Below are 16,958 nucleotides of genomic sequence, written 5' to 3'. Positions count from 1 at the left end.
CGACCAAACGGATAACCAGCAAACCAGAGATTTTGATTTTTTCCCCCAGGTTATTCTGGTATATTACCAGTATAATTATACTGGTAATTATGAGGAGACTTCCACGTTTGTGGGTAAAATTACTTTGCAAGCAAAACAACAGAAATATTTCCTTGAACAAAGGCTCTCTGGTAGAGAAGTTTATTGGAAAGCATCAGACGGTTCTCTATTAGGACAGAGAGCTGAGCTCTATGTACCTCAAAATCAGAGTTAGTTCCTAAGAGATAAGGATCTGAGAAGCTATTAGGATGATCCAGATAGGTGTTTCTATGTGGGTGTTTCATCTCCTCCAAAATAAAAAGTAATTCAATTCACTCACTGGATGATAAATATTGAAGAATCCTTTACAGGTGGGAAGCCTGTAGTTCTCATCTATCCTATCCACTCCTCGAACAGTGAGAAACATACCAATTGGAGATCCCAAGGCAAAGAAAATCTCTGGTTCAAAGTCTAATGAGTTGTAAACAACAGAAACCTAGGAAGAATCAAAAATAATGAAAGATCATCATTCCAATGGCATATAATAGAAAATTCACAAGTTCAAGCTGGAACTGCACTTAGTTAAAATCACCTCAACATAGATGATGGCATTCTAGGTGCGGCTTGTGAGGCTTATAATCACTGTCACAGCTGTTTTAAAAGGGACTAAAAACTCTCTCTTTAAAATCTTCACAGGCTTCTCCATCTTCTGCCTATATTTCTCCTTGGTGTACAGCATAGTATGTGCAGTACACAGTAAGCATTCTATTTACTTTGGTTATAAATTACCCTTAAAACTGCAGACTCTAGCTTCAAACCGCCCGAGTTTGAATCCTGGCTCCACGCCTCACTACGTGACCTTGGGCAAGTTTCTTAACCTCTCTTGCCTTAGTCTGTTTCCTCACCTATAAAATGGGGACCATAACAATGCCAAACTCATAACGGGGTTAAAAAATCAAGAACCTAATCCACATGAAGGGCTAAGCACAGGGCCTGGCGTTCACCAACTGCTACTTCTATTCCAGCGACCATCTTCATTAGTTCAAGCGAGTTGCTTTCCATTAGGAAAACGATGTGCCCCCAAAGAGCTGTTTTGGGACAGCTTGCATGGAGTGTCGCAGCCCGCTGAGAACTGTCGAGATTAAGAAAAAGCACCTACATTGGTGCCGCTCTACAGTTTACAAAGCTCTTCTGTTTGCTGCTCAGTGGCAGGATACAGGCCTTTGTCACCCGAGTACCCTGAGAACGAAGAACAATCCCCACGTGCACGACAGAGGCCCACTGAAAGGGATGTAGGCAAGATGATCATGTCACCCCTTGGATGAAGACGGTTAAGCTCAGACAGGTGGCACCACTCACCCGAGAGCACTCAGCCGGGGTGGCAGAACGAGGACTTCTCATTCCCACTCCGATGCACCCTCGACTACACTAGGCTGCCCCTTCCAACAAAGTGTGGACTGCACACGCCTTGGCTTGTCCTTATATGTGCAAATTCAATGGTTTCTGCTACTGATGAGGGCCACACAGGATGTGCTCCCAAGATTACCCACTTCCCCCAGCTCCAGACAAGAAAAAAAGAAGAAAATCCAAAGCTAAAAGGAAAAATACCAACCAGAAAAGGTTTTTACCACACAGATGACAAAGACCAAATACCCTTAATATACAGAAACGCTTCAATATCTGTGAAGGGAAGAAGAACTCAGCAGGAAAGTAGGTAAAATCAGCACTTCTACAAAGAAATCATGCCAAACAGACCTATGAGCCAACAGCTAACTTGTCTAGTGCTCAGAAACACAGCGAGGCGCCATTGTCCCCACAAGGTTATCAGATCAATGCAATACTAGAAAGAAAGTAAAAGTCCTCTGTTTTCACGAAACAGTTATTTCTTCAGAAGGAAGAGACCAAAGTGACAGCACTGACTATCCGTAAAGGAGCCATGTGCAAAGGGTAGCACCAGTGTCAGTCAGGAGACCGGACGGGGGTCAATGCTATAAACTGCTAGCCAGAGTACAAACCGGCACAGCCTTTTCAGGGGCAAGTAGACAGAACTACCAGAATTTTGTGTGTGCGTTCTTGGGCCCAGCTATCCCACTTGTACTTATTTAGCTAAAGGAAATAACGAAGAATGTGCACAGAAAATTGGTTTAAAAGTGTTTATCACTGGGTGGCTCAGTCGATTAAGCATCTGACTTCGACTCAGGTTATGATCTCAAGGTTGGTGAGTTCGAGCCCTGCATGGGGCTCGCTGCCATCAGCATGGAAACGCTTCGGATCCTCTGTATCCCTCTCTCTCTGTCTCTCCCAGGCTCACTCTCCCTCTCTCAAAAATAAATATTAAAAAAAAAAAAAGTGTCGATCACCGGATTACTTAAAAAGGTGGAACACCAGAAACTGCCTACATGTCCGATGTTATGGGTGAACTGTGTCCCCCACAAGATACATGGCACTTCCTCAGACCTTATTTGGAAATAGGGTCTTTACAGCGGTAATCAAGTTATAATAAGGTACTCAGGTGGGCCCTAATCCAACATGATTGGTGTTACTATAAAAAGGGGAAATCTGGACAAAGACACAGACACATAGAGGATGCAGACACAGGAGGAGCCATGTGAAAACAGACGCCTGGAGAGCTATGTCTATAAGCTCAGGAGCCCCTGGAGGGCCGCCAGAAGCTGGATGAGGCAGGAAGGGTTCTTCCCCGTAGGTTTCAAAGGGAGCGTGTCCTGCTGACACCTCGCTAGACTTCCAGCCTCTAGAACTGAGACAATAAGTTTCCGTTGTTTAAAGCCACCCACTGTGCGATAGATACTTGTTACGGCGGCCCAAGCAAGCTAATACATCCGGTAATAAGTGACAAAATAAATCATTATCTTTCCAAACAGTAATACAAGGCAGTCATTAAAAATGACAGAAATATTTAGACATAGGAATATATTCATAATATAGTGTTTGAAAATAGCAGTAGAATGTTTTGGTAAAACACTATGTAGTATTTTCCCATTTTTATTAAAGCATATATATATATACATATATATATATATATATATATACACACACACACACAAATATATGCTTAAATAAAAGTCTAGAAGGGCTTGTTCAAACACTTCACAGTGGTTAGTTCTGGCTAAGGAGAATATGATGTTATTTCTTTTCTCTTGCTTAAGCAGAGTTTCTTGGCTTTCCGGCAACAAGCCTCCACACAGGCTATTGTCCACACTGCCCCATAGGCCTTTGGATAACAGACCCTACTTGCCCACATTGGCCCACCCCCCACAGAGGTGGCATGTGACTTGGGCTGGGTGAATCAACTTGTGCCCCATTCCCCAGGCAATATGAATTGGCCAAAATGGACTTATGACCCAAACTAGGTCAAGTAAATTTTCCTAACTGGACCAACCAGGGGAGATTCCTTTTCCTCTGTGGTCATAAAGCTATAAGGAAAGGAACATACAGTCAATGACACCCATGAGCCCAGGTTCATGGAGAAGGCCAACTACCAGAGAAGGGCATGCAGTGACAGCGTCCTGGTCACAGAGAGTCCCTGGCTCCACAAATCTTCTGTGCTCTGATCCTTCACAGTTAAATGAGGAAATACCTGCCCTTCATTTGCTAAAGTATGCTCAAGTTTGCTCATGTTTAAAAAGAAAGACATTTTAGGGGCGCCTGGGTGGCGCAGTCGGTTAAGCGTCCGACTTCAGCCAGGTCACGATCTCGCGGTCTGTGAGTTCGAGCCCCGCATCAGGCTCTGGGCTGATGGCTCAGAGCCTGGAGCCTGTTTCCGATTCTGTGTCTCCCTCTCTCTCTGCCCCTCCCCCATTCATGCTCTGTCTCTCTCTGTCCCAAAAATAAATAAACGTTGAAAAAAAAAAAATTTTTTTAAAAAAAAAATAAAAAATAAAAAAAAATAAAAAGAAAGACATTTTAGAGGCGCGTGGGTGGCTCAGTAGGTTAAGCATACGACTCTCGATTTCCTCAGGTCATGATATCACGGCTCATGGGTTCGAGCCCCACATCAGGCTCCACACTGACAGTGCAAAGCCTGCTTAGGATTCTCTCTCTCATTCTCTCTGACCCTCCCGCATTCTCGCTCTCAAAATAAATAAACAAACTTAAAAAATAATAATAAAGGGTTCCTGGGTGGTTCAGTCAGTTAAGTGTCCAACTTTGGCTCAGGTCATGATCTCACAGTTTCTTGAGTTCAAGCCCCACGTTGGGCTCCACGCTAATAGTGCGGAGCCTGCTTGAGGTTCTCTGTCTCCTTCTCTCTCTCTGCCCCTTCCCCATGTCTCTCTCAAAGTAAATGAATAAACATAGGGCACCTGGGTGGCTCAGTCGGTTAAGCATCCAACTTCGGCTCAGGTCATGCTCTCACAGCTTATGGGTTCAAGCCCCATGTCAGGCTCTGTGCTGATAGCTCAGAGCCTGGAGCCTGCTTGGGATTCTGTGTCTTTCTCTCTGCCCCTCCCTCACTCACGTTCTGTCTCTCTCTGACTCTCAAAAATAAATAATAATAAATAAATAAACTTAATAATAGTAATAAATAAAAAGAAAGACATTTTAAAAAATGCAATCTTTATCAGTGAATTGGGTTAAAAGCTTGAATAGACTGTAATAAACACCTTGTTCCATTTTCTGCCTTCTTTAAATCAGTCATGAATTCCTTTATGATAAGGAACCTTAGAGACCCAACTATAAATACACTCAAAAATACAATGTCTATAAAGATTTTTATACTCCCAAGCCACTGAGATACAAGTATAGTAAAGTATACTATTAAATGAAGCACCACTGACTCCTTGGTTTTTATAGAAATTTTCTGGAAAAAAAAAATAATTTTTTTCTCCAAGGGAAGAATTGTGAATACTAAAAACTGTAAGTCAAGTGAATGCAGCAAGTTTCTCTCACAGGAATCTAAGGATATATTAGTCTCCCCTCATCCAAGGGGATACACTCCAAGACCCCCAGTGGATGCCTGAAACCTCAGATAATCTGGTACACTATATACCACGTCTTTGCCTACATATCTGCCTACATACATACCTACGACAGTTTAATTTATAAATTAGGTACAGTAAGACATTAACAACGACAATAAAATGGAACAATTGCAACAATATACTATAATAAAAGTTATGTGAACGTAGTGTGTCTCTTTTGAAATATCTTCTTGCACTGCACTCAGCCTCTTCTTGTGATGATGTGAGATGATAAAAGATGTACGTGATGAGATGAGGTGGGGGGAATGACGTAGGCATGTGACGTAATGTTAGGCTACTGCTGACCCTCTGACCATGTATGTCAGAAGGAGGATCATTTGCTTCCAGGTCACGGTCGACCTTGAGTCACTGAAAACTGCAGGTAACTGGCGTCTATTATGTTCAGAACATAATTTTCTTTCTAAGTACTGCCACTCTGTTGCTGATGGCTATGAGAGACTAATACTATAAAATATAAAGTACTGCTACAAAATAATGGAAAAACTGAAATGAAAACAATTTCAAAAGTAGTAACATTCAGTACACAATCCCTTATTTGGAACATTTCTATGAAAGAAGCATACAATCCTACTGAATGCAAATCAGTTTTCTCCATCGCCCCCCATAAATGTTGAATTTTTAAAGAATTTAAAGCCAACTCGGGGCTCCTGGGTGGCTCAGTCGGTTAAGCGGCCGACTTCAGCTCAGGTCATGATCTCGCGGTCTGTGAGTTCGAGCCCCGCGTCGGGCTCTGTGCTGACAGCTCGGAGCCTGGAGCCTGTTTCCGATTCTGTGTCTCCCTCTCTCTGACCCTCCCCCGTTCATGCTCTGTCTCTCCCCGTCTCAAAAATAAATAAAACGTTAAAAAAAAAAAAATTAAAAAATAATTTAAAGCCAACTCAAATAAAAAAGATATACGATTCCAATATAAAATTTGCAGCCCTAATCAACATATAAACTTACCTGTCCAGTGCCAACTTCAAAAGACTCATAATCAACATGCACAGAAGATACATAAGCACCAACTGGAAGTTTCCTCTTGGACTCATTAGATTCTGAGGGGAGAGAAGCCGTCTCTTTAGCTTTCTGAGCACTTTCCTCTTGCCCTTTTGTCGAAGCAGCCATCACTGCCTTCTTCTCTGATGCTGCTTTTTTCTGTTCCTGTGAAACACCAACAATTCATAACATAACCTTGAGGAAAAGTTCAGTTAATCAGCTATCACTATGGAACACGTTATGTTGATGGTAAGGAATCCTCAGTCATTTCTTAGGCAGTGTGGTGATTAGAGAAATGTCCTTTTTAGAGACACACACTAAATATTTAGGGAAGAAACACCAGGATTTCTACAATTTACTTTAAAATTCTTAAGAAAAAAGGGGTGCCTGGGTGGCTCAGCTGGTTGAGCATCCGACTTTGGCTCAGGTCATGATCTCACGGTTCGTGAGTTCGAGCCCCGCATCGGCTCTGTGCTGACAGCTCAGAGCCTGAAGCCTACTTCAGATTCTGTGTCTCCCTCTCTCTGCCCCTTCCCTACTTTCTCTCTCTCTCTCTCTCCCCAAAATAAATAAACATAAATAAATAAAATGCTTAAGAAAAAAATGACTAAGAGACTAAGAAAAACGGCAAAACAGCAACAGTTAAATCTAAATACTGGCTATCATTATACTGTTCACTCTACTTTTTTTTTTTAATATATGAAATTCATTGTCAAATTGGTTTCCATACAACACCCAGTGCTCATCCCAAAAGATGCCCTCTTCAATGCCCATCACCTACCCTCCCCTCCCTTCCACCCCCCATCAACCCTCAGTTTGTTCTCAGTTTTTAAGAGTCTCTTATGCTTTGGCTCTCTCCCACTCTAACCTCTTTTTTTTTTTTTCCTTCCCCTCCCCCATGGGTTTCTGTTAGGTTTCTCAGGATCCACACACTCACTCTACTTTTCCATAGAACTTAGATTTTTAATAAAAAATGCCAACTTCTTCCTTTATGGTCTCAACTTTAGACAGATTAAAGTACCATATAATTGTAAAATACATACTTCCCATAAAGATATGAATTTGGGGAGAAATTTCTTCACTCAACATGTTTACACCCATCATGTCTACATGGAGCCACTGACCAATTTTCCTCAAAACCATTTTGGGAAGAATGGACGAGCACCCTACAGCTAGAGTCACACAATGGAAAAACTACTCAGAGATAAAAAGGAATGAACTGCAAATGTTGCAACAACTGGATGAATCTGAAAAACATGATTGTGAGTAAAAGCAGCAAGATACAAGAGTATATGATGCTGATTCCATTTATGTGAACTTGAAGAGCCAGCAAAACTCCACAACGATGGAAACCAAAGTAGTAATCGTATGGCAGGAGGAGTGGACTACAGAGAAGCATGAGAGAATTATCTGATGGCAGAAATGTTCTAACTCCCATCTTAGGTGGTGATTACACAGGTGCAAAAACTCTCAAAATTTCCTGCGCTGAACAGAAGACCCACGTATTTCCATGAGTAAGGAAGTAACCAAAGCGTTAGGAGCCTCTGTGGAACAGGTGTGCCTCTGCAGCAATGAGATCAGGTCCACTCACACTGGTTTGTGAGCGCAGCCTGACACAGCAGCCCGACAGAGTCAGAGGAACGTGAGCAGCTGCCACGGGTGGACTGGCCTGTTCACCACAAGCCCACATCTCAGCGGCCCTCGCTCGCCAGGCTGCACACGACTGCCTAAGTCTCTGCTTAAAAGGGCGCCTCAACAAAACAGCTGGCCAACCGATCTTGTCTATCAAGGACTTCCAAACACCAGGAAATCGGGAATCAAGTCTAATTGATTAATTCTTAAGCAAAAAGAGAATACAGAACTCTCTGCCAGCCTTCTTTTCCACTTCCCAACACACCCCCATCATCTCTCACTGAGTCACTGAATAATCACAATGACTGCTCTGAGATGTGTAACAGCCCCTCACTGCCCCACTGCCCAACAGCAGGGGTTCGCGAACCGCGTCCCCTCAGAAACTGGAGCAAGAGGTTTACGGGGGCTATATGAAACTATGGCCCAATTCACACACACAAAAATTTTTTTAATGAAGTCAATCCAATTTAAAAACGGGCAGCGGATTTAAATAGACATTTTCCCCTAGAAGACACATATACACATGGCAAACAGGTACACGAAAACATGTTCCACATCACTCATCATCAGGGGAATGCAAATCCAACGCACAATGAGGCATCACCTAACAACTGTTAGAATGGCTATCGTCAACAACGGAAAGAGATAACTAGTATTGGAAATAACGTGGAGAAAAGGGAAAGCTTGTACACTGTTCATGGCAATGTTACCTGGCGTAGCCACTACAGAAAACAGTATGGAAGTTCCCACCAAAATTAAAAGTAGATATACTATATGATATCTAGAGGGATAACCAAATCAAACAAAATCATGGTCTCGAAAAGACATCTTCTAACCCCATGTTCATTACAGCATTTTTTACACAACAGCCAATATATGAAAGCAACCTAAGTGTCCACTGATGGATGAATGAATAATGTTTTGGTGGGTGTGTGTATAAATCTGTGTATGTGTGTGTCTGTGTGTGTGTATATACACGTAGGAATATCATCTATCAACAAAAAAGAAAGGACTCTTACCACTTGCAACATGGATGGACCTTGAGGGCATTATGACAGGTGAAATAAGAAAGAGAAACACAAATGCTATATGATCTCACTTAAGTGTGGAATCTAAAAATCAACAAACTTATAAAACTTGAGAACCATTTGGTGTAGCCAGAGATAAGGGCTGGAGGGTACAAGAAATGGGTAAAGGGGGTTAAAAAGTACAATCTTCCAGGTATAGCATTTAAAAAAACTTTTTTAGGGGCGCCTGGGTGGCGCAGTCGGTTAAGCGTCCGACTTCAACCAGGTCACGATCTCACGGTCCGTGAGTTCGAGCCCCGCGTCGGGCTCTGGGCTGATGGCTCAGAGCCTGGAGCCTGTTTCCGATTCTGTGTCTCCCTCTCTCTCTGCCCCTCGCCCGTTCATGCTCTGTCTCTCTCTGTCCCAAAAATAAATAAACGTTGAAAAAAATAAATAAATAAATAAATAAATAAAATAAAAATAAAAAAACTTTTTTAACCAAGCTGATAATAGAATTGTTTCAATTTTAAGCTGACCTCCAATTTTTTTTCCTTTAGCCCTCCATATCAGCCAGTAGGCCCTAGCCAATAGCAAAAGAAAGCAAACGTTAATGGCAAAACCAGGAACGAATCAAAATGTTAAAAACTCATTTATTACAGACACATTGCTCATGGCTGAAATTTTATAATGTGGTTTATGGTACATGTTTTTAAATTTTAACATGTCTAAAATAAAAATTAAACTTCAGACTAAACAGATGATTTGATACTAAGTCGTAATTTGTGACAGAACTAATAAGCAGGAGAGTATTTCATGGGATTTCTTTAAAAGCACCATGACTTTTATGGCACCTAGGTGGCTCAGTTGGTTACACATCCAACTCTTGATTTTGGCTCAGGTCATGATCTCCTGGTTTTTGAGATCAAGCCCCGTGTCAGGCTCTGCACTGACAGCTTGGAGCCTGCTTAGGAGTCTCTCTCCCTCCCTCTCTGCCCCTCCCCCTGCTCACATACATATGCACTCTCCCTCTCTCTCAAAATCAATAAATAAACTTTAAAAAAAAAAAAGTACCATGACTTTCATGGCCATAAAAACATGCCTGAGAACCACTCCCTTATAAAAGAAAATCCAAACTCCAACACCTGCCATTCCCGCCTCCAGGAACCTTTGTCCTACAGTATTCCCAATTCACCTGTTTCAGCCCCAGGAAAACACAAGCCCACTCCTGGAAAGCCATGTCCCCTAATTCTCTCTCTCCTTCAAGCTCAAGCATCAGCATTTGGAGGAGTCTTCTCTCCCCATTCCCAGCCCCTTCTCCCCAGGCCAGAAATACCACCCCTCCCCTGGCTGACAGCACAGACGACGCTCTGTTCCAAGACCGATGCATCATTTGTGGTCAAATCTCTGCCCCTAACTAGACCACATAACCTTGTTCGTCTCCAAATCCCAAATACCGAGCATGGTGCCTGACCCAAAAGATATTCATAAGATGCCGAATAACTCAACTACACAAGCTAATCGTAACAAATCAGTTCTATGACTTTATAGTCCTATTGCGTATAAAGTGACGTATGTGAAGTTCCAAACACGTCACACAAATAGAAGAACCACAGAAATTCAAAAGATGGATCAACATAGACCATGATAACAACAATAAAAATAAAGTAGCCACCCTACGTGCTAATTTCTCTAAGTATTGAGAAAATCTGTCAAATCAATTTGATTAATAAATGAAAATTAAACAAGTGAGTTTTTTCCCAGTTGTTCTATTTCTTTCTGCATGCTTTTTAGTTGTGGCTTTGTTTTGTATTGTTAATAATTTTCGCTTTTTAGTTGTTACTAATTTAACGAGATTTTAGTGGTCTGTTCTTGTTTCTTTAGATGGTGAGGCCTGAGAAGGGAGAACATGAGCTAACATTTACTGGGGGCAGAGCCGACACGTATGACTTCATCCTCACTGCAGCGCTATAAGGAAGGTAGCATCATTCACATTTTAGAAATGAGGGAAACAAAGGATCCGAAAAGTGAGGCAAATTGCTCATGAGTAAGTAGCTAATAAGTAGTTGAACTGGGAACTAGGGTGACCAATCCATCTTCCTGTCCAGGGCCTACCCAGTGTTTGCACCAGGAAATCCCCAAATACCAATTTTAAAACTGCAAATTCCCTTTGGCCTGGGAATTCTCTCGGTTCCAGGAAAATCAGGATGGTCAGTTACCCTAACTAGGACTGAAATTCAGCTCTGGCTGCCTCCAAAGTCTGGGCCTCCGTCAACATGACTGTGCCCTCGGGCAGGGAGCACACCCGCTGGCCTAACCATACCAGTATCAACACAAACTTCCAAAATACAAAGGAGCTAGTCAAAGATGGGTTTGGGTTTCTATTTTTAGGGCGGAAATCAACTTTACCAGTTTAACCGCTTTCTGTTTTACAAAGTTAGCTATCTTCTTTCTGGGTCCAAGGGGTATGCCCATCTCCTTCAGGTCATCAACTGTGCACATAAGCTTTAAAACGAAACAGATAAGCACATTAGTTAATTGGTCTAATGACAGATGAGCTGCAACTGAAATAAGGAAATGATAACAAGAACCCATATCACTGAAAGCAATCTAAGATCCAGTCGATTTTTTAAAAGTCCATTTGTTTTTAAATCATGGATTAATTTAGGTTGTAAAATCTGGGGCCTCCACATCTAAACCATTCTATTTATTTTTGGCTGAAAATACATGCGTGTTGTACAAAATTCAAAAGCTACAGTCGAGCAGACAATGAAGTCTCTCTCCTCCCCTCCTGTCCTCACCACCCCTCTCAGCAGCCACTGCTGACAATCTGCTCTCCTTCCAGAGACACCTTCTGTATATACAACACCTATGTGGTTTTCCTTGTACGTGTAGCCTGCTATACAAACAGGACTAAACTGTGCGCTTTTCTCATAACATACCTTAGGAATCACTTCACACCAGTATTTCTGACACTACCTTATTTATTCCACAGCTGCAGGGTATTCCATTGTGTGCATGCACCATTAATTATTGCACTGGTGCCCTACTGGTGGACATGGAAAGTGTTTCTGAGGTTTTGCTATTATAAACAGTGCTGCAGTGAATACCCTTGTAGAAATTCTCGTGTAGGGGCGCCTGGGTGGCTCAGTCGGTTACGTGTCCAACTTCGGCTCAGATCATGATCTAACCATTCGTCAGTTCGAGCCCCAAGCCCCACATTGGGCTCTGTGCTGACAGCCCAGAGCCTGGAGCCTGCTTCCAATTCTGTGTCTCCCACTCTCTCTCTGTCCCTCCCCTGCTTATGATCTTTCAAAAATAAACATTAAAAAAAATATATTATATATATATATATATATATATAAAATACTTTTTTTTTAAATTCTTCTGTAAACACTTTTTTTTTCTTCCCTTATTTTCCTACTGTGTTGATGGGCTTTGTGGAACTATTTTGTAGGAGCTTTAAATAATAAGGAAATAAACTCTTTGCCCAGAAAGGATGTTCCAAATATTCTTCTTAATCTATTGCTGGCCGTTAGATGTTGTTTAGGGCATCTCCTGCTATGCAATCTTTCTCTTATGGCTTCTGGGTTTTGTGTCCTACTTAGAAGCATTCCCAGATTATACTAAAAAACAAACAAAACTCCTGCCTTCCATTTTTTAAACATGTAAGTTTCTGCCTTATCTGAAATGTATTATGACGTAAGAATGTTCAAACCATTCTTAATGTTTGATCTTATAGGAAAAACAATTTCAAACAGAAACGAACGAAACTATCATCGGTACCAGAGATTCCATGTCAATCTTTTCCTTTTCAAAAGTGCTAACATAGTCAGAGAGGCTAAGTGCTTCCAGAGTTTCTTGCAAACTTAGGACTTCTTCATTTTCAACATCAAGGTCACAAGACTCATCCAAAGTCAGCTTTGACTCTTCAGGCATCTTAAAAAAAAAAAAAGTCAAGGGAACATTACAAAGCTCAGAAAAACTTCCACAAAATGTCTCCTGACCTACAGAAAATCTTAAACAATTTTGCTCCACAAAGAAATCCATTTTAGGTAGTTTATCATCCAAAGTTTGAATATTCTGAAAAAGAATATAAATTTAATAAATCATTCTCACTCCCGTTTTCTACAGTAATTTGCTTAACATTTTTTAAAATCCTAAACTTTCTTTCACATTTAAATTTATAATCCAGAAGAAAGAAAAGTGAGAAACTCCAACAAGCTACATGATCCTATCATACTTATAAACCTCAGGATAATTTGATTTATAAAAACATTTCAGGAGCACCTGGCTGGCTCAGTCAGAAGACTCATATGACTCTTGATTTCAGGATTGCGAGTTCAAGCCCCACGTTGGGTGTAGAGATTGCTTAAATAAACTTTAAAAAAAATTTTTTCCGGGAAAGTTCAGACTTTAATAAACTTTTCAGCTTCACTTCTAAATCTGAATGTTAATCAGGCCATACCTGCTTTTCCTGAAAATGTGGCTGCTTCACAACTCCATTAGCAACAGCAAAAGGCCCAGGAGACTTTGACAAATTCAAATCTTTTTGATTAGATAGGATGTCAAATAATATTAAAGAACCTAGAAAAAAAATTGCATTTTGCTTTATAATGTACTAATAATTTTGTAACACTAATTATCATTTTTTTTACAAAGTCCCTAGACAGAAGTCATACAAAAGTTAAATGTCATTCAAGATCTGATCATCAATATCATTGTTTTACCAAATAGCAAAATAAACTAAAATACAAAGCATTCCTAGGTAATTGAAAAGCAAAAGCAGAATCTAACTAGACTCACCGCATTCATGTCTACCCTTTATAAAACTTAAAACCTGGGGCACCTGGGTGACTCAATCGATTGAGCATCTGACTTTAGCTCAGGTCACAATCTAATGGTTCGTGGATTTGAGCCTCGCATTGGGCTCTGTGCGGACAGCTCAGGGCCTGTAGCCTGCTTCAGATTCTGTGTCTCCCACTGTCTCTGTTCCTCCCCCACTCACACTCTGTCTCTCTCTCAAAAATAAACATTAAAAAAAGAATTTAAAAAAAATTAAAACCTGTAATTCTAAATCTCACACTAACATTGTCACCCTCTCTAAAAGCAGTGAGGACTCAACACAAATCATGTTTAAAATGTGGATATTTGACAGTTTCACCTAAACTGTGACCAGCAACAGAGACTCCTCCTTTAAAGTCTGGATTCCGACTCATAAAAAGTGCATGTAGACGGTTGATCTCCATGCTCACTTTTTCCACAATCGTCTGACAGTAGGTGGGGCTATTGTAAAATAAAATATCTAGCAAGGTTTCATTGGTAAAGTGACGAAACCGACCAATACTTGGTAAGGTGATTTTCTTAATATTCCTGTTTAAAGAGAAGAAAAAGTATATTCAGTCAGTAGCCACCTTAAACCTATAGATTTTTTAAAGTTTAGATCCTGATTTCTAAATACACAATGAGTAAAGGAATCCCATAGGCTAATTATGAGCTGATTCTGTAGACAGTTATTATAAATGAATCAAGATAAAGCAAAAATTATGTGTGCCTATAGCTATACTATGACTTTGGGGCTTCCTGAAGAGTTATTACATAAAAGAACGCCTACGTAAAAACATAAATTTTATTTTTAAAGATGAAAGGCTACTCTTCCATTTTTCTTCCAATTAAGTGGAAATGAGGACACCTGACAAAAACTGCAGCGTAAAGGACAACAGGGAATATAACAAAGAATCAGAAAGCAGCTTCATTCACTGAAAAATCTTTCCTGATTTGAGAATGGAGGTAGCCAAGTTCATGAACATCCACATGGAGAGAAAACACCCTCATAATAGGGCCTGCCTGGAATAACATATGGAATAACACAGAATGCCGTTTGTAGAATTAGTTTTATTAAACTACGTGCCTTGAAACATTATGATGTTCACTAAAACCCAGACATGTTATTAGCCCTGTGCCCCAGCAGAAATGTTTACCTCAATCTGTGTTTCTCAACTGGGAGCATTCAAAACTGAGTGGGACACTAACTTGTCGTAGTGCCTACAGAGTGCTGCTGGTTTTTAACAACGACTGGAGATGTCTTTGGCTGTTATGGGTTCGAGGCCAGAGGAGGGGGTGCGTGCTGTTGTTGTCTAGTGGGTAGAGGCCAGGATGTTCCTAAATGTCCTACAACATACAGGACAGCACCCTGTCTCAACTACTACAGGTGAGAATAGTATTCTAAAACTGGCTTAAATTCCTTAGATTCTCAGGGCACCTGGGTGGCTCAGTCAGTCAGGTGTCTGACTTCGGCTCAGGTCATGATCTCACAACTCATGGGTTCAAGCCCCACATCAGGCTCTGTGCTGACAGCTCGGAGCCTGGAGCCTGCTTCGGATTCTATGTCCCCTCACTCTCTGCCCCTCCCCCGCCTTGTGCTCGGTCTCTCTCTCTCTCTCTCTCTCTCTCTCTCTCTCTCTCTCTCATAAACATTAAAAAAAAAAATTCCTTAGTCTCTTATTTATAATAGGAACACATACATATGCCTACACACATGTGCAAAAACACACATGTAAACACACACAGATAAGTAGCATATAAACATTAACGGCCAGTATTTAAATCATATGTCAGGGCAACTAGAACATTTAAATAAAGGACTGTATTTGTTGAATATATCTGTTGAAGCTACAACAAACTATTTTATATTATGGTTTAAATCTTGAATCTAAGTGTGACTAATCCGAATGACGAGTTATTAAAGTCCACAAACCTGTCAACACCTGTGGCATCCCCACCCAAGGAACTGTGCCAATGAACAGGAAGAAACTCCACTCTGCTTACTTTCCGATCGTCTAAAGATTTCTTGAAATGTGTCTGCAGCAATTTCAGAGAAACCACCCGAAAATCATCCACTTAAAAAAAAAAAAAAAATTCAGGAAGACAAATTAAATAGGTTAAATTTTCCCAGCTTGACAGGTAGTTAGCAATTCCCATTAACTATGCCAGTATGCTTTATAACAAACTTCTTAAGAAAAAAAAATAAGAATGACAAAATCAGTCCAATAAAGAAAAAACCCAACTTTTAGGAAGCTCTTTTCAACTTTTCAATAGTTTAGAGGAATATGTAAATGAATTAACTTAACTACCACTTCTGGAAGGCAGCATGGCACCATGGGTACAAACTCTGGAATCAAACTACCTGCCACTGGACCCCTGCCCAAGAACCCACAGACCACGAAAGCAGAAAAGCTAATTTGCGCTTACAGGCCTCAGTGCCGCACGTACCGGTGCAGAGGACAGACACCCCCAGGGTTTATTGGGAGAGGTAAGTAAAATGACACACACAAAATGCCTGGCACAAACCAAGTATTGAATAAATACCAACTATTATACAAATATAAAAACAAAACTTCAAAAATGTAAGTAAACAGGCAGATTCACTGTTCCATTAAACAACTTCTTTCAACTAATTCACTTTAAATTTAAAGCTCAAAGCATAGGTATTCCCAGTTGCTAGACGTGCTTAGGCAGAGGGTGTCTGTCAGGAAAGGCTAAATCATTTCAAAGATCTCCCTAATTCTAATTATTCTAATTCTTCACAGTCTAGGATTTTATGAGTTACACGTATCATAAGAGCAAATCAAGTACAAATTATTTCCCAATGACCATTTAAAAATCTCCCCTTACAGTTCCTCAGCCGGTAGTACACAGCTGGAAACTATCTTAAAAATGAACATTTAGGGGCACCTGGTGGCTCAGTCGGTTGGGCGACCGACTTTGGCTCAGGTCATGATCTCACGGCTTGTGAGTTCGAGCCCCGTGTCGGGCTCTGTACTGACAGCTCAGAGCCTGGAGCCTGCTTCCGATTCTGTCTCCCTCTCTCTCTGCCCCTCCCCCACTCATGCTCTGTCTCTCTCTGTCTCAGAAATAAACAAACATTTAAAAAAAAAATTTTTTTTTAATGAACATTTAGTTTTGAGTGAACAGCTCTATCTTAGAAAATATTTTGCCAAGTATTTTCTCTTTGTTTTAACATAAGGGTGTCACCTTTTGAATGTCTCTGAATAATACCAGAAAATGATACTTGTTCCAAGAAAAAAAAAAAAAAATGAACATTTCAATGTTCTTCTGGTAGTTCTCCAGTCATCGCATGAAATAAAATGACTAACTTACCACATTCAATAATGCTTCTAAAGCGCAAGTCACACACAGGTCCAATGCCATGCACCATGAACACCAAATGGTCAACCCGAGGCATTTCCCCTACAAAAGAAATGCATACATGGCTATATACATGCAATATTATAGCTATCCCTTTTGTCACCACAAACTGGGCAAAGAA

At 40.8% G+C, this 16,958-nt stretch overlaps 1 protein-coding gene across 5 annotated transcripts in view; it reads right to left on the bottom strand.

The window, feature by feature from the left end:
- Positions 1–16,958, bottom strand: part of SEC23IP (SEC23 interacting protein) — a 43,434-nt gene that overhangs the window by 11,761 nt on the left and 14,715 nt on the right. For all 5 annotated transcript variants that reach the window (XM_086681018.1, XM_086681017.1, XM_086681019.1 and 2 more), the window contains exons 7-14: positions 16,790–16,879; positions 15,387–15,528; positions 13,794–14,002; positions 13,098–13,216; positions 12,416–12,568; positions 11,039–11,134; positions 5,961–6,158; positions 359–514 (exon numbers count right to left, since the gene is read on the bottom strand). In XM_086681018.1, the coding sequence (XP_086537144.1) occupies positions 359–514; positions 5,961–6,158; positions 11,039–11,134; positions 12,416–12,568; positions 13,098–13,216; positions 13,794–14,002; positions 15,387–15,528; positions 16,790–16,879 (1,163 nt within the window). The remainder of the gene's footprint in view (positions 1–358; positions 515–5,960; positions 6,159–11,038; positions 11,135–12,415; positions 12,569–13,097; positions 13,217–13,793; positions 14,003–15,386; positions 15,529–16,789; positions 16,880–16,958) is intronic.

This window comes from Puma concolor, chromosome D2, assembly GCF_028749965.1.
Source record: "Puma concolor isolate L17-30 chromosome D2, mPumCon1.1.hap2, whole genome shotgun sequence".
Classification (NCBI taxonomy): Eukaryota; Metazoa; Chordata; class Mammalia; order Carnivora; family Felidae; genus Puma; species Puma concolor.
The sequence above is the reverse complement of the archived record's forward strand: the minus strand, read 5'-3'. Positions and strand labels throughout refer to the sequence as shown.